The 26,106-nt window shown below is 45.7% G+C and overlaps 1 protein-coding gene across 1 annotated transcript in view; it reads left to right on the top strand.

Annotated features, from left to right (window-relative positions):
• Nucleotides 1-15,514: 15,514 nt before the first annotated feature.
• Prp38 (pre-mRNA processing factor 38) overlaps nt 15,515-26,106 on the top strand; it is a 36,854-nt gene continuing 26,262 nt past the window's right edge. Inside the window, exons 1-3 of the mRNA XM_050167245.2 lie at nt 15,515-16,060; nt 16,122-16,281; nt 19,934-20,055. Of these exons, the coding sequence (XP_050023202.2) occupies nt 15,931-16,060; nt 16,122-16,281; nt 19,934-20,055 (412 nt within the window). The 5' untranslated portion in view covers nt 15,515-15,930. The remainder of the gene's footprint in view (nt 16,061-16,121; nt 16,282-19,933; nt 20,056-26,106) is intronic.

Here is a 26,106-nt window from a genome sequence, read left to right as displayed (position 1 = left end):
CACTAATTCGCCATGAAACCGCTAGTGTTCCAAGCTGCCGATGGGAAAAACGCCGATCCGCACATACCAGTGCGAGGAGGAGAGTGGCGTAAGTAGCTGGTTCGAGGCTACATTCCTCCTCGCCAATAAAACGGTCTATGCAACATGCGCAAACGGCCGACAACGCCGCCTGTCTCCAAGGCTGCGAAGCGTAGGTGGGCTCGGGCGAGCACTGTTCTCGTCAGCGCCTATGCGCATGCTGTAATGTTTGCGTTCTTGATCGTAATTTAACCCTTCTATCAGCCTTCAGAGATGTCTTGAAGCAATTGTTGCATAGCTGGGCGCTTTAACACGTAGGAAAACTCGTCAGGCACAAACTTAGTTTCCAGTGGTGCTTCGCGAGCAAGAGTGACGGTGGCCGGATTGCGGCTGTTCGACGGAGAAGATAAGCAATCGTGTCTTGTTTACTGCAGTTTTGACTTGAAGTTGACTTCATACTTTCTGCTGATCCCAGCATAGTGCCGGATGTAGAAGTGATGGGTAGGGTAAAGTGCAGTGATCATTGGTTTGGGAGGGCTGGGATTCACCTCAATTTGAAGACAGAAAGAGTAAAATTGGTCAAGAAGGAACAGGTTATCTAGAGGCAGTAAGGGTAAAAGCAGATAAATTCAGGTTGGTACTTACAAACAAATATGCAGCCGTAGAACACAGAGATGAAGATGACATAATGAATGAAAGCGTAACTAGGCTCGCTTCAGAGGCAGTTATTGAAGTGGGAGGCAAGGCACCAAGGAAACCAGTAGGCAAACTCTCCCAAGTAACAAAGGACATAATAAAGAAACGAAAAAGAATGAATGTGTCCAACTCAAGAGATAAGATAGAATTCGCGGAATTGTCAAAACTGATTAACACGGCGAAAATAAGTGATATTCGAAACTGTAACGTGAGAATGACTGAAGAAGGCGTAAACAATAGACGCAGCCTGAAATCAGTAAGAAAAAAAACTTGGCATAGGACAAACGAAGATGTATACACTGAAAGAGAAGCAGGGTAATATCATCAGCAATCTCGAAGATATAGTGAAAGAAGCGGAGGAATTCTATACTGACCTGTACAATACCCAGAGGAGTCCGGATATCTCCATTAGAAACAGAAATTAACAGCATCCAGAAACTCCTCCTATAACTAGCCATGAGGTCAGAAAGGCCTTGCAAGACATGAAATGAGGAAGAGCGGCAGAAGAAGATGGAATAACAGTCAGTTTAATCAAAGATGGAGGAGACAAAATGCTTGTAAAACTGGCGGCGAAGTGCCTATCGACTGCAAGGGTCCCAGAAAACTGGAAGAATACAGATATTATACTAATCCACAGAAAGGGAGACGTTAAGGAATTGAAAAATTATAGGTGCATTAGCTTACTCCCAGTTTTATATAAAATATTTGCCAAAAGAATCTCTAATAGAATAAGGGCAACACTAGACTTTAGTCAACCAAGGGAACAGGCTGGTTTCAGGAAGGGATACTCTACAATGGATCACATCCATGTCATTAATGAGGTTATCGAGAAATCCACAGAGTACAATAAGCCTCTCTATATGGCTTTCATAGATTACGAAAATGCATTCGATTCAGGAGAGATACCAGCAGCCATTGAGGCATTACGTAATCAAGGAGCACAGAACGCTTACGTAAATACCTTGGAAAATATCTACAGAAGTTCTACAGCTACCTCAACTCTACACAAGAAAAGCCCGAAGATACCTATAAAGAAAGGAGTCAGACAAGAAACACAATCTTTCCCCTGCTATTCAACGCGTGCTTGAAAGAAGTATTCAAGCTATCAAATTGGGAAGGCTTAGGAGTAAGAAATAACGGCGAATATCTCGGCAACCTTCGGTTTGCCCATGATATTGTTCTATTCAGCAACAATGCAGATGAGTTACAACAAATGATTGAGGACCTTAACAGAGAGAGTGTAAGAGTGGGGTTGAATATTAATATGCAGAAAACAAAGATAAGGATGAAGAGCCGGGCAAGGGAACAAGAGTTCAAGATCGCCAGTCAGCCTCGAGTCTGTGAAGGAGTACGTTTACCTATGTCAATTAATCACAGGGAACCCTGATCATGAGAGGAAATTCATAGAAGAATAAAAATGGGTTGGATCGCATACGGCAGACATTGTCGGCTCCTGACTGGAAACTTACCATTATCATTGAAAAGGAAGGTGTACAATCACTGCATTTTACCAGTGCTGACATATGGCGCAGAGACTTGGAGACTGGCAAAGAAGCTTGAGAACAAGTTAAGGACCATGCAAAGAGCGATGGAACGAAGATTGCTAGGCATAACGTTAAGAAACAGAAAGAAACGGTTTGGATCAAAGGGCAAACGGCTATAGACGATATTCTAATTGACATCAAGAGAAAAAAATGGAGCTTGGCAGGTCATGTAACGCGCAGGTCAGATAACCGTTTGACCATTAGGGTTACAGAATGGGTACCAAGAGGAGGGACACGCAGTCGAGGACGGCAGAAGTCTACGTGGAGCGATGAAATAAGGAAATTCGCGGGCGCTAGTTGGAATCGGTTGGCGCAGGACAGGGGCAGATGGAGACGGCAGGGAGAGGTCTTCGTCCTGCAGAAACAGGCTACTACTGCTGCTTCTGATAATGATGAGGATGACTGTTTTTATTTTTTGCTTGATGTCTCTGCGCCTTTAGTGAGCGCTTCGACGTTTAAACTTAGATTAGATTATTAATCATGGTATTTTACGTGCCAAACCCACGATCTGATCATAAGGCACGCCGTAGTGGGGGACTTCGGAAATTTGGACCAGTGGGGTTTTTTTAACGTCCACCTAAATCTAAATTCGCGGGTGTTTTCGCATTTTGCCGCCATCGAAATGCGCCCTCCGTGGCTGGGATTCAATTTCGCGACCTCGTGCTTAGCAGCCCAGCACCTTAGGTACTAAGCAACTACGGCGGGTCGTTTAAAGTTGGTCGCCTCGTCTGCAGTCCGGAAACGATAAACATAGGTTACTGTTACCGATGAGACGCGATACCCCCGTTTGAAAAAATAAAATAAAGATGCGAAAGCTAAGCCAGAGAATGCAGAGCGGAGCTGTAAAGTGCTCATTGTGTTTAGACGCTTTGAACAAAGGTCTCCGTGTTAAAAAGGAGGCGACAGCACCTTCAAAAAATCTTCACGCAATCACCCATGCGTTGCACAGAGTCGGCTGTTGCTCTACCTATCAGTGGCACTGAAATTGTACCTGGGGCGAATGATGTTCGATGTACGCTCGTCTCTGCTATCTGTATGTCCACTCTGCAACTTGGCGTCTGTGAACATTAAATGCTTTTGACGGGGCATTCAACCTCGTTTTCAATGCCTCTTGATTTCACTTTGCGGTAATGGGAAACGCCTGAACTTCGAAGCTCTGATGTCTGCAACTAATGCATATTCACTGCACCCCAGCTTTGTAATCCGTTGTAGTCAATTCTTAAACCTTCATGTTTCTTTTTTTTTCTTGCTAGTAGTGGTAGCAGGTGCTTGTTCTCTTTTTCTTCTTTTGCACGAAATGTGTCAATATATGTTCACGTTGCTTCACTGCAGTTGTCTCTGCTTTGAAAATAATTTTAATGTAGCATGTGGTTCACAAGAGTCATTTATTTCCATGCTTTGGATTTGCTTTCAAACTGTTAATATTGCGTCAACAACGTACCCTTTTAACTAATTAAAAAGCGCTGCATTGGCTGTTCCGACTAGGGGCACTACACCAGGTGACACAACATGCGGTGTTCAATTCCGTATTTGAGTGCGAGAGTTAAACTAGTAAAGATGATGGCGACACTAAAAAAGAACATAGGATATCAAACGAATATGCTCTTGACCGACCAGGGAGGCAAATTTTCAGCTATAGTGTCTTCCGATACCTCACTCACGTGCTCCCATGAAATAATCGAAACGCTCTCCTCGTTTAACGATAGAACATGTGAAATCCATGCTGTGCAGATAGTGGTAAGAGAGAAGCATAAAAAGAACCAACCCTTAATTATTTCCGGAGACCTATATGTGCTATTTTTCTCAAGCTCATCGTGCAGCTTTGCAAGCTCTACCGTCGCTGGCTTCTCACGTGGCCGCACCTGTACGAACCATTCGCAGGCGTGACGGCGCTCCCTGGACCTACTATAAAAAACATGGCATGTAAACGAAGCAAGTGTGTGCATAAAGTTGGTTCACGGGCCAACAAATGAAGCCATTAGCGGCAAGGGGCGTTATAATGAAAGCGGCGCACCGGCGATGAACTCCACCGCGTAGGCAAGCTTGTCGATGCTCATCTGCGGCAAACACTTGGCGCGTAAGGAGACAATGTCGTCCCATACAGCCGCGAAGTCGGACACATGTCCACTATTGTACAGTGCGATTTCCTTGCGCACACTGACCCCGCCGTAGTAACTATCTGGGGCGCGTACCAGCGGCAAATCGCACGCACGCACTTCAGTCGTGCCTGCAGTGGAAGCAGGCGTCTCCTGCACGAGGCCCGCCAGCGGTTCCAACGGCCGCCGCTACGCGGCTTTCAGTCGCTAAAAATGGCGGATGGAAGAGCGCAAGCAGGCGCCTAGGTATCACCGAGATGCCAAAAAATATACCATTAGACTAAAGATAGGCACTCCTTAGATGGAACAAGTACCGAGAAAATGGTGGCGAGTGAGCTCATGCAAGAGAAAGTTGAATAGACAGGTGAACGTCGGGTGCATAACATTTGCAAAAGAGACAAAGGCGCACCAGAAAGATTCTGGAACCATGTAAGAGCACTCGGCACTCCAACTAAAAAAAAATTGCGACCGCTATTAGGAATGAGGACGGTAACATCTTCGAAGGAGACGATGTGCTGCGACACGTCACAGGCACTGTTAAAGCTAACTTCGGCGCAAAAGAAAGCATGGGTTCCGACTCAACCAGATCCAGCATCAACAGAGAAAACTGAGAGATCAGAATTTACCATAGAAAACGTATACTGTAAAAGAGCAGAGAAAAATGTATTTAATAACACCACCGAAGGACTCAATGAAGTCCCAATACAGCTAATAAAAAACCTCGGTCCAAAGAGAAAGGCACTGCTGACTAATTAAATTGAACATGTGATTAAAACGAAGGAAATTCCCGTTGGATGGCGTGCAAGCAAAATGAACCTCATCTACAGTTAAAGGCAAAGGTAATAGATAAGACGAGCTCGTACAGGCCCGTTACAGTAATGTCAGTGCTATATAGGATGGCAATGCAAGCCATATAATTAGACCTGTCGAAATGGGCGGAAACAAATGATGTACTCGGGGAATTACAGAATTGGTTAAGACCAGGCAGACACTTAAATATATTCACTTAAATATAATATATTTTGTTTTACCTCAATGCATAGAGATTCCAGTAGCTTATAATAGACATTTATGGATAGCATATCTAGATATTAAGGGTGCCTACGACAACGTATGCAGGGAGTTGCTATGGGATATTCTCAACCACGAAGACATAGATGATTTATTGTAGCTGCTCAGGGAGATATATAAAGTCAACATTGTAAAACTTGTATGGGGAGGCTGAAATGTTAATGAAGTGGTGGAAATTCACCAAGGACTGAAGCAAGGATGTCATCTACCTCCATTGTTGTTCACGCTTTATGTTAAGGGCAAAGCCAAGTGGAAAACAGTCAATGAGGATTTGATTTATCATACACGCGTAATGTACGAATGGCGCAGCAGTAGGTCTCTGCACTGACGTATGTGAACGACATAGTGCTACTAGCGGACAATGCAAAAGATCTGCAGACAGTTGCCAATATGTGTGGCGGCGGCGGCGGCGGCAGCAGCAGCAGCAGCAGCAGCTCCAGCAGCAGCTCCATTTCTTTCTTTAATGTCAATTAGAATATCGGCTAACCCCGTTTGCTCTCCAATTCACACCCCTCTCTTCGTGTCTCTTAACGTTATGCCTAACATTATTCGTTCCATCGCTCCTTGCGTGGTCCTTAACTTGTTTTTGAGTTTCTTTGTAAGTCTCCAAGTTTCTGCCCCATATGTCAGCACCGGTAGAATGCATTTATTGTACACCTTTTTAATGATAATGGTATGCTTCCTTCCAGTCAGGATCTGACAATGGCTGCCGAAAGCGATCCAACCCCTTTTTATTCTTCTATGTATTTCCGTCTCATGATCAGGGTTCCGTGTGAGTAATTGACCTAGGTAAACGTACTCCTTCACAGACTCTAGAGGCTGACTGGCGATCCTGAGTTCTTGTTCCCTTGCCCGGCTGTTAATCATCATTTTGTCTTCTGCGTATTAATCTTCAACCCCGTTCTTACACCCTCTCTGTTAAGGTCCTCAATCATTTGTTGTAACTCGTCCTCAGCGTTGCTGAACAGGACAATGTCATCTACAAATCGAAGGTTGCTGAGATATTCGCCATTGACACTTACTCCTAAGCCTTCCCAGTTTAATAGCTTGAATACTTCTTCCAAGCCCGCAGTGAATGGCATTGGAGAGATTGCGTCTCCTTGTCTAACCCCTTTTGTCTGACCTTTCTGTCTGACCCCAACGCAACGACAAATCTAGGCCTCAAATTTAGCCCAGAGAAGTCGGGAATTATGATCTTTAATGAAGAGACGAGTAACTACCTGGTGTCGATTCAACGGCAAGTCATACCCATAGTTAAGCATTATACGAGTAAATACCTCGGCGTATACACAAACGAAGGCAAGACTTACTCAAGCACCCACCAAGATAATCTCAAAATTGAAGGAAAGTGAATTTCAGCGATAATGAAACATAGGGCATTTTGGGGTCACAATGAATATGAGGTGGTGCGTGGAACCTGGATAGGAGTCGTGGTGCAAGCTCTGACGTTCGCAAAAGCCATTCTGTGCCTAACATCGGAGACATTGCCAGGGTTGGAAGTTAATAACTAAAGATCGGTGGGCCGGTTGGCTTTGGGAGCCCACGGCAAAACCACAAATGAGGCAGCGCAGAATGGCATGGGTTGGGCCTCGTTAGAAGTTAGAGAAGGGCACAGCAAAATTGGTTTTGAAGAAAGACTCACGAACAAGGATCAAAATAAATGGACGTCTAAAGTACCGAAGTATCTTTACCTAGAAAACATGGACACAGAGAGGAGGAAGAGATCAAGAAAGTTGGCAACCAAGTACAGGGTAATTAAAAATGTAGACAACCATGAGTAATCAGAAAAAGAGCGATAGAAACAGAGACAACGAATTAGATGCAAAGCATGCGAACGAAAAAGACTGTGGAGATTTACGAGAATGAGAAAAAATAAGACTTGGAGCACGCGACAGCATTCAAAGATCTCTGACTGCTTCTGACGCTTCCCGGACGTGCAGGTCATGTAACCGTAATGTTTACCGGAAAAGGGGTGGCAGCGAAGGCGAGTTTTCTGGTAGAAACGTGGCCTCTGGCGTGGGCCGATCCCCGAGGTAGTGCTCCCACGGGCACGCCAAAAAAAAAAACGTAATTTTCCGGATTCTGTTATTGTTTCACACTTATACTGTTTAAGACTAAGAAAATTTAATACAAAAGGCATGCGCTGTCGCTGTCTTGTTTCATGACATTTCTTTGTGGGCTGTCATTTTCAACATTCCGAGGAATAACCTCATCAAGGATGTAAGACGAGGTATGAGCAACTTTAGTGATTGAATGGCGTGGCAATATAACCCGCATATACCGAATTTCATTAGCAAGCGCGGCATACAGATATATACACAAATATATACAGAAAATTGCGCTCACGGACCACTCAGCCGACGCCGGCCCCGACACCGAATTTTTCGCGCCACGGGGACCTTAACGATATCGCGTTAAAATTGGAAGGGAAGCTCTGTACGACAACACGAAAGGAAGGGCGTCGCTATTTGAGGCTCCAGCTGGTTGCCTAAGTACAACAACATACCGGAACAAATATTAACAGTTAGATGATACATGTGTATGCTGCAGCAAAAGTCCGGAGACTTGGACATCCTATTAGAATGCCAAGGTATTCACCCAGCAAGACCAGTACGTAACGTACAACTTCATGAAACGCTTCGGTTTAAAGTAGACGGACGTATATCAAACGGTCAGCAGTCGAGATAAGCAAGAGATGTTTAGAGTATTGGTGGAGAAAAAGCAGGGGAGAGATTGATACGACCGCGTGCATTACAGGCATTGCAGCGGCACAACGTAGATAGAGCGGATAAAAGAGATATATACAAAAATGCCGGAAGGAAAAGCATTGATAGTATACCTGAGTAACTCAACTGGCTAGGCGACGATTTATCACCCTTCCCTTTCAAAGGGTATTCCAAAAACCGTGCACGCTATCATGCAGCATCATTGCGAATTGAGCCACACTATTAGCTGCGCCATTGTAGGACTCTCGTTTCAGCAAGCGCAAGGCCACAAGGTTGCTCTCTAACTTTTTTAACTACAGAACTCTAATCTACCTATATACATGTTTGTTTTTAGAAGCCCTGTGATTATATGTCATACGTAGCAGCGAACATTATTTTAAAGCTGGGTAATATTTTATCACAGCCGAGTTTACGCACCAATTATCGCTGCTGTATTTTCAACCGTTACACGCGTTTGCATCCTTAACCTCAAATCAGCGTTGACATGCTTCAGAAAAGCTACTCGCACTTTCGCCATTCTGAATCGTAATACCCTCGCGACAAGGGTATCCCTAACGACATCGCTAATGCATCTATAGCACGGTTACGCAGCAAGCGAAGCGACTGTTTCGGCGGCCGTATAGTCACCGTGACCGCGGTTGCCGTTAACTCTGATTAGGGCAGTTACACCGCGCAGGCCAACGGCAGTTAGCACGCTAACCGCGGTTGACGGCAAACCGAGCTCGGCAGCCTCGGCTGAACGCAAGCGTCAGCTCGCTTTACCGATAAGACGGCGGATATATCGTCGGGGGAGTGCAGCACGGGCTCCTCGAAGTCGGGCCGTCCAATATGGCGTCAGCTGGCTGGACGCGACAACGGCGGCACTGGTACGAAAATGGGAGGACAATGGGCCCGCGCGACGCTATGTAGAAGATCCGGAACGCCCGCCCGTAGGCCTTACAAATCGACAGTAGCAGTTATTCATCCTCGTCTACCACAAGAAGCACTCGAGCTAAGCATACCTAACACTTTAAAGAATACAAGCATTATTGAAATGATTTGAGGCAATCATTTTTTCCCCGAGTGCAATAAGGGAATGGTACGTTCTCTCCGATAACCTTGTGACCTCCGACTGACGAATATTTCCTCTACGAGCTATGGGATTAGATTTACCGTTCCTGGAACGTTTGCTTGCAAAATAACGTTAATGGTTATTTCCTCTTCCGTGTTGTGGTAACCTTATCCTTGTATCATGTGTCATTCACCTTTATTTATTGAATGAGAGTGCGTTTTTTTTTTTTTCTGTATCTCACTGTGTTCCCACGGTACTGTGTTCCCAGGTGGTAAAAAACCGCCCATGATTGTTTAGCACCTGTGTAGTGCTTGACTGTTAATATACGCGAAACACCATGCAATGGGTCTCGAAGATCTTTTTTTTTTTAATATTCTACAAATTGAATGATTACGGATATCCAACGTAAGTGCTGGGATTTATGTGATGCGGTAAATTAAATGCTATAACTTTGCCCAATTTTCTGGTCCTGTCCTTGGCATAAAGAAAACTGGCGCGCGCGCATTTGCTACGCAATGTGACACACACCGCGATCATCTCTAAGGATTAGTTTGCGCTAGCACGATAAAATTTTGAGGATGCTTAAACTTCACTTTTAAGCGTGCAACGCGATAGCATTAAAGGATCCCTGACTGCTTCTCACGCTTCCGGGCAGCTGCAGCGTATACGCATTCCGCGTGCGATGCTCTACCAAATGAGCTACCGCGGCGCCGTTTAGCCCGTCGACTTTCTTGGGTATTTATGTTTCCTAGTAGAACCCTGGGAGAGTTAGCGAGCGCCACCAGTCACAGACCTTGGCGGCGGATCCACATCCTTTCTGCCGCAGGCGTCACGAGAACGTGATCTTTTTGGGTGAAGGCAACCTGTTAATAAAGCCACACATACTACCTGATGCCATCAATGTTGCCAGATTCGAGACCCTCGTTATGTAATAACGAGAAGAAAGGGGGTTAACCGAGGGGCCCGCTTTTATTAGTCATATCAACTGTTCCATGCGAAGGTTGTGGGATCGTTCCCCACCTGCGGCAAGTTGTTTTTATTCCACTTTCATTTCCATTAATTTATCGTTTCTTTATTTCATTTATTAAGCACAAGTAATTTCCCCTATGTTGTCCTTGGTGTCAGTATTTGTTGGCTTCCTATGGCTTCCACAAATGTCATTCTTGGATATGATGTGCCAAAAGCACAAACTGCTTGTGTAGAGCGCGTCGTAGTGGAGAGCTCCGGATTAATTTGGACCATCTGGCATTATGCATGGCCATTTTCCCATTCCACGACCAACGGAATGCGGCCGCCATGAGCGAGATCGAACCCTCGACCTCGAGCTCAGCAGCACAACGCCATAGTCAATGGGCTACCGCGGCGTGTTGTGGCAAGGCAGACCGAAGTCACCTTCGACAGGTGTGACGCCAGAATTTTACCGCTTTGCTCTTTGTGATGAATGACCTAATAATAATTAGCCGCTAAAAACGCCGTGCAACAAGGACGGTTAAACGATAGTGAAACCACAATTTAAAAAATGCGCCGTTGTTTTTTACTGGACTCAAGAGGCCGCCACATTTACGAGAGTTTCCCGTAAAACATACAAGTCTGTAGCTTCCTTCCATGGCGCCGAAATAACAGGGTCGTCATATTTGCCGCAATTGCACGTAAAACATACTGGCATGGCCGCTGCATTAAAAAAAAAAAAAAGTGTGCGGCTGGCCGCTGCGGCCGGGTTTCAATGAGAGCGAACGTGACAGCCGTAGTTGCATTCTCGGCCGCTTGGCTGGGCCGAACGGCGCTAGTTGCGGAGGACAGGACGCGTCGGGCGACGGCGTTCCAAGCGCGTTCCTGACGTATCACGGTCGGTCTCTAGGGGAGCGCGCGCTTTCCTTAGAAGCGCGCGCACTCCTCGAGACCGGCCGTGCCCAGACAAGCAGTCCCGGCTGGTGGCGCCGCGGCGGAGGACATCGTTTTGGATGCACGCGACAAGCCGCACCTTTTTTAACCAGCGGCCATGATATTGGCTTCCGCACACGGCACCAAATGACATGCCGTTATAACTACAGCAATTTCAGCGGTTTTTCTGTAAATTTTCGAACTTTGCATTTGGAGAAAAACGAAGCTGCCGCATGTCTTATTAAGCATTAGAATATTCCGTTTATTGGAAAAGTGTCCTTTATTACCCTTGCTGCGAAGTCTTCGTGCTTTACCAGGAACAAGTTACATTATCACGCACTTGTTATAGGTTGCACCTGAAGAAAGACTCGGAAACACTCCGCACGGCCCGGCAAGGAAGATGCAAACAGTGTGAGAGCCCTCCTTGAGAGAGGAATATTCTTCGACTTGAAGGTTGTAATATCGATCATGGGCCTGCATTCCTTAGCATAAAGACTCAAGAGTGGGCAAAGAACCGTGGCGTCATATTGCGACGTCATGCGACCTATCACCCGCAGGGAATTAAATTGAATGGCAGGGAGGGGGTGACACGCGATTCGAAACAATTCATGTCGATGCATCCATGTTTTAACCGCGGCTGGAAATGTTGCCTAGAAGCGGTTGTGGCTCATTACAAATTGACACATACAAATGTGTCAATTGTGGGTGCAGCCCATATTTTGATGCTTATGGTGAAGTTCCAAAGCTAACTGCAGACAATTGAGAGCTTGAAATGGCGTCTAATGCTGACTGAGCGTTGCAAAACATACGAGGAGCGCTACAGGTATAGAAAAACCACGAAGTTTCACTTTGGCACGAGGTGCCAAGGCCGTATACCAGACGTTAAACTACAAGACCTTATGCTTGTTCGGAAGGGACTACCGGCCAGTGAAGCAAGGGTTCTTGGACCTTCTGAAGTAGTGAAGCTATCGGTGCGACAAGGTGTACTCAATACTGTGGGGTACGTGAATAGTGGCCAGCTGGAGCTTGCGGCCACAAGCAACGTTCTTCGTTATCGCCCCAAGAGGAGTGACGCAGAAAAGGGGGGTAACCTAGCCGATGACCAATGCGCGAGGAAGGTGCTCCTGAAGACGAAGTGGGGGGCTATTTAGCAACCGCAATCCCGACACTAAATTTCTATACACACAGGGCTGGTTTGACGCCATCTCCTTTGTGTATACAGTGCAGGACACCAGAAACGATTGATCACATTGGGATACATCCACCATAATGTTTGCACTGCTATAAAAATCTTCATTCTTGATTTCAATGGGCTGCCTTCCCAAAACAGTCAAACATAATAATTAATTAGAACACCAAGCATAATACATATTCGCCATTTTTCAGTTTTTTCCCAGAAAATGTTTTTTTGCTTAATTTGCTCCAAACCAACCAATTTCTGGCCAATCACCCACGGTGGGTATGTGCTATTTGTACAGAGGACCATCACCATCGTCTAAAAGTAATAAAGAATGACGGCCGCCTTGTTGGCCTGATCACTTGTTCTGCTACAAAGTTGTGATAGCAAAAGCTCGGTTTCTTTTTGAACACACCTCGTACAAGCAGTACATAAATATGAAGTATTTGCTCTTGAATAAAGCAGTTGCGTGTGCAGCGAGTGTCGTTTTCCTTGTGCTCTCTCCGCTTTTTCCTGTTCAGTGCGGTGCTTCACCCACACGGTATCATGATCATGTTAGCCAAGCCGTTGAAGAAAAAAGTCGCGGTTTCGCGCGAAAGGCGAAGCATCGATTTCGATAGCAAATTAGTGGACAGCTATACGAAGTAAGGATAGTAGCATTATCGGCCGTATAAACTTGTAAACATAGGCATACTAACTAAATTAACAAGCAAGGCGTCAAGCGCGCACAAGCCAACATTAACACATCTCGCTCGATCACCGCAGAAACTCGCTGTCAAAACGCTGCAGTAAGGAAGAGCGGCAGCAGCAGCGAGCGAATTGACCTTCGTGCAGCCGCTCGCATCAACGCGAACTATGCCGTGAAAACACAGCGCAGTGCAGACTCTGTACCCGTCGCAGATAGCCTTGAAGATACAGCGGCCCGGCCGGGCGCCACCGCCTCACCCTCTGTGCGATATACCTCGACTCTTGCGATGGGAGCACGGCGCCCGTGAGAAGGACAAATGGCGTTTGATTTGAAATGTAAGCTCTTTCCGCGGCGCGCAGGGATGTAACACGTAACAGACACGATCGTTAGCACGCAATGTATGCACTGCGCTGGTAAACTCAATATGGCCGGGCCTGGTGAGGGGCCCTTTGAAGGCGAAGCTTAAGCGTCCTCCGAATTTTCGTTTGCGAAAGCGGCATGCAGCAAGCTTACAGTTCTTTTTTTTTTCATCTGCGTTTCGCATGAGCTACTGATAGAAAATTACATGCGCAAGGATGCACACGAGAGACCGATGCTGCTTGTAGAGCAAGCAAAATAATTGTCCTTCAAGGCAACTACAAAAATCTGGAGGACGCATAAACTTCGACTTGAAGAATGGAACGCCATAGCATTCAAAGATCCCTGACTGCTTGTGACGCTTCCCGGCTACTGCAGCTATCCTCCGGATTCGTGGAGGCGAGCGCAATGGTGTTGCAATGAACCAAGCCGGCCGCGCCTCCCTATGAACGGTAAAAACGCTATAGAAAAGAGGTATGTGTGTGAGTTTCCACGTAACAGAATTACGTTTTCTGGTATATCTTCAAATTAAACTCCGACGCTATCATGTCTATAAGTTGTGCTTAGGTCGTACTCTAGGATTTTTCTGGCGCATTCTACTTTGAGGATATCAATTAATTAAGTAACGGCTCTGCGCCACGCGGAGGGCCGGCGTGGTTGTAGTTGGGAATGATTTTTTCGTTTGACGACCTCCGACGCTGACAACAGTTATCTTCAGTGCCGGTAGTATGGCCGCAGTGCACACGCAATAATCTTGCAGCATAAAATCACAAAGGAATTTATTCTTAAGGCATAAATACACGTTCAATGTAATTAAGAACACAATTTGAGCGGTCTAATCGCTAACAGCAGCACGCGAAGCACTACTAACGACCCCGCCGAGCATAATCGGCAACAGTTTTCAACGGCGCGACCTTGATGTGGTCCAACATACACTAAAACCCCTTAATATTTCAAAAGTAGCGCACTTCTTAGATCTATCCATCATCCCGCTCTCCCAAAGCCACCTTTTTTTCTAGGTGGCTTTGGCTCTCCCCGGCGTTACCTCCTCGCCGCCTCCTGTCGCCCCATCCTCCTTCGCTCCCCCATTGGCCAATCCGCATCACGCGGAAGCTCGCGTTCCGCTTTTATAATTTTTTTTCTTTCCAGCGCGCTCCGACCGCCATTTTCGACCCAGTGGGAAGAAAGTACGCGCAAACCGATTGACCGAGTGCGTTAGCGGAGCAGATCAAGTGTGTTATGGACTATAATAGAACTTCATTGTGATGTCGTGCTGCTGCGCCTTTGGTTGCCGCAGCCGACTAGACGAGTGCAAAAGGCTTTTTTGTTAACCATCCGGAACAAAGAAGAAAAGCGTCAGGCGGGCTGACTTCAAGGAGGTTGCAAAAGACGCACGGCTTCGTGAAGTGCCACAGTCATTTATTACCTCTTCTCTTGAACCTAGTTTACGCCTACCTCGATAAAAAGGTGGCTTGCGTATGTGTCCATGCTGTTCGCGGATTTTAGCGCGTTTAGGTTGACTTTTTTTTCGAAAGTGCTCGCTTTGTTTCATAGTTTTGTTCTGCGACGAAACTGCTCGCATCCGCAGCAGGCGTGTGACAGGGAAGTGACTTTATTCAGGCAACTCTTTTCAGCTCCACCAGAAGTTAGCACATCGTCTACGTTTTTGCAAGGCTCACTAAGGCTTACGAATGCAGTCGTTCAGCTTCAATGCACGCCCGCATGGATTAAGTTGTTTTGTAGTGTTTAACGTCTTTAACGTCCCGAAGCGCCGCATCGAAAACTCGAAATTCTGGTAATTCGCGCGTGTTTGCGCACACCGCGTGCATGCGTCGCGCTTCAGCAACACGAACTCTCAACGCGCGCATGCTTTACACCTGAAATAATTGTTATTTTGTCCATTATATTGCGCAGTTACAACACGGCATTATCGAGGCCAGTTACTGACTGATGAAGCAAAATCTCGCCTCAAAAATTCCTTAGCAGGGCTCGCACGAAATTTTCCGCGGATTTCCTCCGGTAGGGCGTTAACCGTCGGCTGCTACGGCAGGGTCGGCATAGTCGGCGCCACTGTCGAAGCCGCGTCGAGCAGCGGAGGGGAAAGGACGATGAGGAAAATGGTTGGCGCTACTTTTAGGCATTGAGGGGTTTTCAATCCAGTTCGATCGCAGCGCTGCCGCAATATTTTTCGTCGTCGGGCGTTTCGCTGCAAAGCATGCGCTACTCCAGCCGCTCGTCCCTCTCAACCATGCACTCAACCGTATTTGTACACTCTAGTCAGAAATAGCCAATTCAAGCAAGTAACAACGTACATTTCTGCAAAATTTGTGGAATAACAGAGTTGTGGTAAGCGAGAAACTTTTTGTGAATGTACAAGGAAAAACGTACGCCTCCGTACATCCGCCCCATCAAATAACTCAGTGGCAGCTCCTTCAAAAAAAGAAAAACAAATCTCTAAGGTCATGCTGTTCTGTACTACAGGCGCCAAAAACAATTACAAGCAGCAAAAAAAAAGATAATAAATGAAAATGAAAAATTGCTATCCATTATAATTACATCGCTAGAGCGTACTGCGCGCCGGTGGCACAGCGGATAATCATCGAAACACAACGCACGCCAAACAAAATGGCGAATCGCACGGTAAAGGACGCGCAATCGGTGCGCGGTACTAACCCACAGTATTTGGTGGAGAAGATCATCAGATCGCGCATCTACGATTCCCGATACTGGAAAGAAGAATGCTTCGCCCTAACAGGTACACTTCCTCGGCATTGTGAATGCACCACGTTGTACAACTCGCGTTTCGGTGTTTGCAGCCGAACTGCTGGTCGACAAGGCGATGGAGCTGCGGTTCATCGGTGGTGTTTTCGGCGGCAACGTGAAGCCAGCGCCGTTCCTCTGCTTGCTGCTCAAAATGCTGCAGATCCAACCCGAGAAGGACATCGTTGTGGAGTTCATCCGTCAGGATGAGTTCAAGTAAGGCTGTCGCGGCTCGCGCTGAGTTAGCATTCGTATCATTAAAGTGCCACCAACGGCATAACTGAAGTGCTCTGGCTTTGGAGTTTGTAATTAGCAATCCGTGGTTGAGAAAGCGTGTTCCTGGCTAAGAGATTTTCTGTCTGTACGGTGAATGCTTAGGTCATGAAGTGTTCATGAGATCGAAATGTTGCCAGAACTGGCTTCGTGCTGTGCTCGTTGCACGAAATGCCGCTGACACGGGTTTGGGTAGTGCCATAGGTGACGCTAGTTATGGAACACTTTGGGCCAGCTGTTTCGTATGCACTCTAGCAATACTTGGTCACAGTGTGCAGACCACGGAACCGTTAACACAAGCCACCGCGTTGCCACTGATCTTTCGGAGCTCTGTATTCCAATTTTTGAATTGCGCCGTTCGGTGCCCGTGAATGATTGCCCCTCTTTACTTTCGATCGCAGTCACCCTTTTCACCTGCAGTGCGTATTGAATACATTGGGCACTCTATAAGGATTGTTGCACAAGTGTTACGCATGTTCTATGCATATTGTGAGTACGTTCAGCACCTTACGTGCAAGGCCTGTGCCTTATTAAGTGCAACAGATGTAACGATTTCAGATTCTGTAGGGCCTCTCCTCACCTGAAACAAAACCTGCTATGCTAGCACCGCTGTCTGCATTCTTGCCATGACAGCAACAGCAGTGCAGACCACCTGTAGGAGAATAATAAATGTGATGCTGTTTATCTACGTTTTTGATCAAGTCTCAACTGCCCTATCGGCTTGCAAATCAGAAAGTCAGAAGACTTGAGTGGTCAAACAGCAGTAAAATATATAGGTCAGACTCCAAAAATTTACGCATCGCGGAAGCCCATGCCAAACTGCCTCTCCACATTTGCTAGTGGTGCAATACGTGCCATCAAGAGCAGCGCTAGGCCTGAAATTAGTCTTGTTTTTCGACAGCATGTCAATTTTCTTGTGCCACACTATGCTTTCTTTGCCACACATGCAAAGCACACAGCCAAGTGACACGAAATGATATCAGTCTAGTGGCACTCGGCTGGTGTCAGCAACATCAGTTCCAATGATGCTACTTTCCAAACAGAAGCGCATCCCCATGCCTTTCGAAGAGTGCATTGCTTGAGAAAGAGAAAATAGAGAAGCCTTGTGCCTCGCAAGGAAATTTACATGGGGCCAAATAACCAAAGGACACCTTTCCAGCCTAGTGCTGCTCTCGACAGCTGCTGATGCACCAGATGTGTTGCGGAAAGGCCGTTTGGCACACACTGGCATGGTTCGAAAATGTCTACAGTTGACTGTGCGTTCGACTGGTTGCTAGTATGCTCCAACTAGGTTTGCAGTGATGTGGAGCCCTCTCTATATTGGAGCCAGAGAAATACGAGCCAAACCGAACATTCAGCTGCTCCCAGATGAATTGGAAAAGTCATGTGACTGAGGTTGTCAGATCTCATTTGTGCTCCCAGCTTGAAAGTGAGAGCACCTGCGAGTGCTCTAAACTGGAACATGGCGCACTTTGAGTGACCGAGGTGAACGTGTTCCAAGTGCTCGATTTAAACTAAGCGAATGTAAACCAAATGGAAAGAGTGGTGTAAAGCCCTGAAACGCTACCAGTGGAACATGCAATTAGTGACCTCCAAAGACACAGATGAGTGATGTCATTTCATTTCTGCACCAGAAAAACAAATTAGAACAGTGGTTCTGTGAGGAAAAAGTAGCACCATAAACGAAACACAAGTTCGTCTTGCACAAATGCAAAAAGGGAAGAAATGATCGAGAAGTACTACTAAGTCAGGGATTCCCCACCTTTGTTCAGTTGCTTGCTTTCTTTCTGGCATAAGAAGCTTCCACTTATAAAATTGACCAGGTTACTGTACCATACGTATAATCTATCAATCTATCTTAGTGTTCCTTTAAAGGGGTCCTGAACCATGTTTTATCAAAGTCGAGAAATGCATTTGACGTCAAAACAGACTGTTTTAGAATACTTTGCAGCACAAGTACTTCAATGCGTTCAGCAAAAGTGCAGTTATTAGGAATCAAAGATCGCCTGTGATCCCCTTTGCGGTGCTTCCGCTCGTTCTTCAGTGCCTTCCACTGCGAAGGCTATGGCAGAGCAGGGTGGAGCCTGCAACACCCCACCTACTGAACGTCCCTGTGGCGCGCTGTTAAAATTGGATTTTGAATGTTCGCATAGACAGCACTGCTTCCAATTTTGGCAACTATGATGCGCCAAACTCGGAGGCTATCTATCCTTCAGCTTAACGTTGTGTTTACGGTGTCTTATCCTTTTGCTGTGCTACAGTGTACTAGATAGCTGCGCGTTGCTGTTCTTGCATCGTGTGACTTGCACACTTATCTCTACAACAATCACACAATTGCCGAGCATCGAACAAACTTCATCTTCACGTTTGCTTGTGCGGGTATGTCGAGAGCAAGCATATCGATTAAGTGATGGAGGCCGCACTTTGGACTTGAGTTGAAAGGATTCCTAAGGTAACAAGCTTTGACCATGATGGCGACGCACGTCGAGGGTCTACAACTCTGGAAGCAGACAGCCGGTTCGTCAGATGTTGGCACTTGGGCCTTGAGTCATGTTACCCACAGATACTAATCAGAGTGCATTGTCTTAAGCGAGCCACAGTGAGTGCGCTCTTTGTGGCACCCTGCGGTGGCTGTGTTATCCACACTATGCTGCAGACGTAGCGCACGGAACTGTAGTTCCTTACTATGTGCACGAAAGCGCTGGAGTGCACGCTCATGCTCATGTGCGCACACTCATAACGCATAACACATAACACATAAAAACATATTAAAGTGTTTTTCCGAGCGTGAAAGAAGCCCACGAATGCACTCAAAATTGTCATGCGACTGGCCGCTTGAGGCACATTGCGTGCGTTCGCGGGCTTCTTTCATGCTCGAAAAAACACTTATGTAGCACGTATTAACTAACAGAAAGCTGTTTTGGGAGTTTTTCATGTTGCTGTACAATTTTCTCATTGGCACTTATCAAATTATAATATTCGGGAAGTTGATTAACTAATTAAGACCAATTATGGAATTAGTTAGAAGGCAGAAACTGATGTATCTCTTAGTAACGGCAAACCATGTTACCTTAGTTCTGTCCAGCTACACAGCATTTGCATTTTTTAAAATCTTGGTGCACGATAATTGGTACACACCCTGCATAGAGCAGAGTGGCTGTTCACAGCATTCCTACAGAGAAATGTCTGTAAATCATTAATAAAGGGTCAACATACTAAATAATCAAATTCTCTTCAGGATTTCCCTCCAAAATATTGTATTTTTTGCCTTCCTCTGTCATAGACTCGGTGCAGCATCTTTTAAGAACTTTTACTGCACCTGAAGGCTTCATATACGAGAAGATACTTTGATTTGGGACATTGCACTGAAGTATCGGTGATGAAGCCCTGGAGGGGAAGCAAAAGAAAAAAAGAAAATGCAAGAGTGGCCTTCATTTTGATCAGTAATAATCAACCTTTTACTGCTGAATTAATATAGAGTTTTGGAAAAGTGCCTTACCAGTCTAATTTGATGCATAGCTGTTTTTTAGTGTCCCTTTAAAGGAGCATGTAGACTGCCATTTGCACCTTTGTCATTTTATGGCTGCTCTTGCAGATATGTGCGCGCCCTGGGCGCCAACTACATGCGTCTTGTGGGCAGCTCACTCGACTGTTACAAGTACCTGGAGCCCCTGTACAACGATTACCGCCAGCTCCGGCGTCAAAATCGGGATGGTGGTGAGTGAACCCCTACATGTAGGATTGCGCTGCCACAAGGCTTTGATGAAACATTCTTTCTGCCCAGTGGGGATCAGCATGAACGAAATCAGAGAAGTATGTGCAATTGAATGAGAAAAACCGCACAGCTGTTCCTTAGTAGTTGTTGCTGAGTTTGTGGGCTTTTAATACCCAGCTGTGGTTACAGCATTGAATTGGAGGCCACGTGTAAAGACACTCACGTACCGAGTGTTGGGTGAATCAAAAAGAACCTCGGGTAACCATTACCAGAAGTTTCAGTGCGGTGTGTTTCGTGGGCCTGATACTCCATAGAACCTCATTGATGTGTTCCCATTATGTACATTTTACCGGTGCCAACGTTTGCGATCGACAACAAAAAGATGACCCAATAGAGTTACACTCATTTTTGGCTGCTTCATACGTTCTCGGAAAACACAATTTTTCGGCACTAACATTCAATACGTCACCAAACTGCCACCCTCTGATATGTTTCCATGCCGCTAGATCCCATGTAAACAAAAAAAAAAATGTGTGAGACGCGCGTGATCGAGAATAGTATGTAGCTGCCTGCCATGGCAGCTTCACCGCAACACTCACCTGCCCGTCTCACGCATAAATGCCGGCGTGCACTCAGTTTCTCATTTCGGTACCAGCAAACCTTCCTAGGGGTCGTCACATGACGCATTCGCAGCTGTCACTGGCAATCCTATTGCGATATGCATCATCGCCTATTTGTTTTACAGTGTGTGGTGCGTAGTGCCATTGGTAGCCTACCGCATGCCTTTAGTGGGTGATAATACAAACGCGCCACTGTTCCCTGCTACAGGCGGCAGGAAACGGTGCCCACCAGCTCGATCTTGCCACGGTTTTACGTCCCCATGTTAAAGCACCATGCAATAGGAAAACAACAAAACGTCTCTTGGGCCATTGGAGCACCAGCAGCTCGACACGCATTGGCATCTCATGCCGCAACAATCCATGCGTCTCTTCGCATTACGTAGATGTCAACAGTAGTCGAGTTTATCGAATTTCTTTTGTTACTTCGCATCGTAGGTTTTCCCGGTTGACAAGTTTTTTCTTGCGGTTTTTCCCAAATTTTTGAATGAGGTTCTACTGTACTTGGGATGTTTAAGGGAGACTGCCAAAGAATCATGGACTGTTCAGGGGTGGTACAGCTGCACCAATGGTGCCAAAGTGCTGCATTTGTGACTCATCGCATCAAAACCATAAAAATGCCTCAAATTGCACTCAAGCTACTCCAAAACACTGAGCGTGACTGCCAAGGGCTTATGTTCAAGCCAGTTTTAGGGGAAAGTGGCAGCAAGGTATTTTGTCAACTTTATCCTCAGGATATTATCCTCAGGAGTCTGCACAGTCGTCCAGTATCACACCATTACAGTGTGCCTTCCAATGCATTCCCATACAATAATCACGACCACATTAGTGCATCTGTCAAATCATATTTCTGTTTCATGGAGAAATTTTGAGCTGCACATTTCTTCCTTATCCCATGAGAGGCCAACATTCCAACACAGGTATAACAGTAGGTGTGCAATCATTCTTGCCAGTGAGGCCAGTAGACCAAATGTGCACTCTTTTCTTGGTCTCCTGGTGTTGGGACATACCGCAGTTCTTTAATATGACTTTTCACATGGCAACTGTTAATACAGTCGACGCTCGTTGCAACGGACCATGATAATCCAGTGAAAAAGAAAAAAGTCTGTTGTATCCAAAGTCCGTTCTATCCAAAATTAGGGTTGTGGTATGTTATTAAATGAAAGAACTTTATACATACCACAGTGTAACGCTTAAGCGAACGAAAAATGACAAAATTAAAATAAGTAACTATAAATTAACAGTCTCACGTGGTAATCGTAGAACCATGTGACATGGCATCTTCTTGTCCGCCATTTTCCTGGCGCTGGTAGCTGACAAATTGCAGTTTCCTGGTACGAGAGATATATACACCTGCACAGTGGGAAGAATGAACAGCCGGCACGACAGCGAAAAGCCGGCCAGCCTGTGCTGCTGTGCCAACCCCCCGGCTCGAGCACATTGCAGCCCCCAACGAAACAAACGATGGCTACTGCATGTTCTTCACAAAACAGTGGCCAGTAATATAAGCCGATGTCTTAATTTAATCTTTTACAACACGCAACGGCCGCTGTCAAATCTGTACCACAAACGAGAGCTGCAGTATGAGGCAACTTCAACTGGGAGCCCGCATTTGGCTGCCGCTGCACTGCATGCGAGACCACATCACTCGCCTCGCAGTCTGCTCCGCAAGTAGCAGCATGTCTTCTTATTTGTGCAAATTGGTGCGATGAGAAATAAAGCGTTCTAAAAACGGTGCATTTTGCGATCGTCGGAGGTTGTTTTTGAAGCGCCGAGGGCTACGGCTTCGGTTCAAAGATGGTTAATCGCGGCGGCACCTTCGGCACTTAGCCAACAGTGTGTCATTGCACGGCATGCCGTTGTGAGAAGCTTGCCGCTAATGTATTCATTCGTTAGAAAAAAAATGTGCATTTTAGCAAATTCCACAAGGGGCCTGAAATACTTGCAAGCAGTGCGCTGCTGCACACACACGTCGCTAAAGCAAAGTACGTTGTACTTATACATAGTGGACAAAATTTGCCCCCAAATTTGTATATTGTAGCCACCAGTCTATTAAAAGCAGCATTGGTTACATTGATAATATATAGGCAAACCAAACTAAGTGAGAAGAATAGTCTTTTATATATTCATGTGTATGTTGTACAGTTGGACCCACTTATAACGATGCTGGTTTTAGCAATATATCGGTTATAACAATGAAAAGCTGCTGCACCATCAACTTCTGTATGTTTTCCATGGTGAAATAACCCACTTACTGCAATGCCACGATGCCGCATTATCGCTTGCAACGATGAAGTCTGGCTGCTGGCTATCTGATCCGAACGGTAGTGAAATGTGAAATACTTGAAAAAAAGAAAAAAGAACACTAGAAATTCAAGCCGCTGCACGATGGGCTGCTTCCTCCAACAGCCGCCGCGTACTCACTTTCCAGTCATCTCTGTGCGGCTCTCTCCCGTCGCCCTTTCACCCCTCCGAACACGAGTGGCCTGCGCGCATAGCTCTATGCTGTGCATGCTCTATGTGCTAGATGATAGCAGGGGTCAAAGTGGTACGGTTTTTCACCATTATTTCATTGCATCTTCTTGATTTATACATCATAAATAGTACAAATGTGCACCACTGTTCTACAAAGTGTTAAGAGGCAAGGGACTAATCCTACATCTTGTACTCTAAAGGTCGAACATCAGCACAAGTCAGTGCAAGCCAATCATGTGTTCCGTGAGCACTGTTCTATTAACTGTCGTCGGAGTTGTGCAGGACATGCTGTCTTTTTCGGCAAAGTATGATGTCATTCTTTTTTAGAATACAAATGCATTCTTCTGGCACAAGCACCTATGAGCCGCACATTGAAGGGCCCCTTGAACCAACTCTTTGAAGATCTCCTTGTGAGATTTGTCTGCCCGTCTGATTTAAAGGTGTGTCATTTGTGGCTGGTTGTGAGCTACTCAGCTTCAGAGAGCCCAAAAGACAGGAAAGACCTTGTCATCAGCAGTCTCGCCTCTTACGTTGCTGAAAAGCTCAGCCCACGAGGGCCAGGAGTCCTTTAGCGTTGTGCATCAGCATTTGACAGTGCCATGTGACTATATCCAACACAAGTTTTCTCTTGAAAACGCTAACCTTCAGATGGGTCAAGTTGTTTAACTGGGGTTGTTGGGGACTTCATCATTCAGCACTGTACATCATATCACCACAGCGTTTGCTGCAGGGCAATGAATCAAGGATAGAAGCAGTGGACGCTGTTGAGGTGGAGTACGCCAACCTGCAAGCTCATTAGCTTTCGGTGGACATATTGAAAGAGCCCAAGTGCAGTGTATGGCATCCACAAGTAAAAGGCATTTGAGGTACAGAAGCATTGTTGAGGTTCTACAGGATCACAGTCGTGATGCTGGGGTTTGTGTAAGCTCCTCACAGTAACACGCTTGCGGACTCTCCAAAATTTTCTGTTAAGTTTGTGAATTTGGACTCTCTTTATGATTCTACTAATGTTTCATCGAGTTTTGCTGAAAATAAATTCTGTTCGTGAAATAGTTTTGCTCGTAACCTTCTCTTGGAACTTCTTTAAAGGTGGAAGGACCTATCGGTGGTATACTTGCGTCGAGCAAGAATAAGCAGACAAGTTCCTGAAGCAGGCAAAATCAGCGACATTTCACTGATGTAAACGTAGTCACTTTTTGCTGTGCTGAGCACGTTGCTGCTTCTAAGGGAAGTGGAAGTTTATTTCATGTGCAATACAAAGCATATGTATCCCTGAAAAGGCATGTCCAAGGCAAGATATTTAAAACAATGTGTGCTGTTTTCCCACTCGGTTCATGTCTGTGGGATTTTACTAACTTTAAGCTTTCCAGGTTGGTATTTAAGTTGCAATAGTGAATGCGTGTGTATACTATTTAATATTGCAAACGAAACACAAACTCAGTTCCACTCATCATTCTCTGGTCATCCCTTTGGAAGTATTGTGATGCTGAAAGGAGACCACAGAAGTACTTGCTTTATCCAGACAAGTTTCTAAAGTAGGCAAAATTGGGAACAGTAAGGTTGCTGTAAGTCAACTTGATTTTATAAACAATATGTTGCTGACCAGTCTCTTGCGTTCCAAGTTTGCTGCGGCATGTGTGTTCATGTAAAGCTACATCATCATTAATAAAGTGTGTGTGTATAAAACAATGTGTGTACTCGATGCAAACCAAAAGTAATTTGTGGTTTTATGGGAGGAAGATAAAATTTGTTCATTGTCCTAACAATACTGACTCTTATATATTCAATAGCTGAAGATAATATACTCAGTAATTTGAGAATGCCTTGTGTACATGCATTGAAAGCTGGAGCATAGAATAAAAATACAGCAGTTCCACATGGAGTCTCATAGATGACAGAGGAGTTTCCTCTGGTTGATATCACTGGTGTGCCATTCGCTGTACCATGATTGGTTGAACGCAAGGCCAGTAGCTGATAGCTTTCTGGAAAGTTGTTACAGGGCCCTCTTAAAGGGCCCCTCACCAGGCCACATAGCAAATTTCAGTTATATGCTGGAAGTTGTCACGTCCCCTCTAGGGAGCATTCTGCTGCAAGAATATTTCAAATCGGTTCGTTAATAGCCGAGAGGGAAATATTTCAGTGCTGCGAACCCGTGATTTCAGGAGGCGAGGGCTACTGCCATGAGAGATCATCTTTTTAATTTCATCATTGTCATTCCCACCTTTTACGTGCTCACCCCTCATGTAATGTCCTATTTGGACCCTTGAGGTATCAGTAAATAAATAAATAATAACCCTCTCCACTTGCCCCGTCTAGCCTCTGCAAAAAAGATTCCTTGTCTGTGTTCTCTTATATTGGAGCTCAAGGATCGTGTGACGCATATGTCACGGACCCCACCTACATTTCTTTTCCCTCACCTTTTTGCTGCGCAGTGCACTTACGCTGATGGTGTCGAGCGCAAGCTGTTGCATTTGTCTCGTTTCGTGCAGAGCACGATTTTGTGCGTTATGCACGAGAATACCTCACTAGCGGTATAAGTGAGTACTACGCGAACACTGAGGCAGACACAAGCGGACCACAGAGCATGATCCCACGCTGGAACTCAGTAGAAAATGACGTAGTTTCGTTGTCTGGTGCGTGACGGCACGACGTGGGGACAAACAGACGAAACAGAAGTACATCTTTCTTGCTGCGGCGTGAAGTAAAACAAGAACATGCAGGCATTTGGTTTGTGTGTTTTATTATTTATCTGAACTTTCATTCATCTATTGAAGCAACAGATTACGCAAACCAACAGATGTTGCCTTGAATAATTCTCGAAATCACGTGCCACAATGTGTTGTCACAGCACTGTCATGCATGTAGGCGCACTTGTGTGATTTACTTCAATTGTCCAGCTGGGAGCGCGCCACTCGCGAGGAGAAAAGCAAACAGCATTCACTTTGAAATTTCAGTTCTTTT

The sequence above is a fragment of the Dermacentor andersoni genome, chromosome 11 (assembly GCF_023375885.2).
Source record: "Dermacentor andersoni chromosome 11, qqDerAnde1_hic_scaffold, whole genome shotgun sequence".
NCBI classification, from domain to species: domain Eukaryota; kingdom Metazoa; phylum Arthropoda; class Arachnida; order Ixodida; family Ixodidae; genus Dermacentor; species Dermacentor andersoni.
Note: the sequence above shows the minus strand (reverse complement) of the source record. Positions and strands in the feature narration are given on the sequence as shown.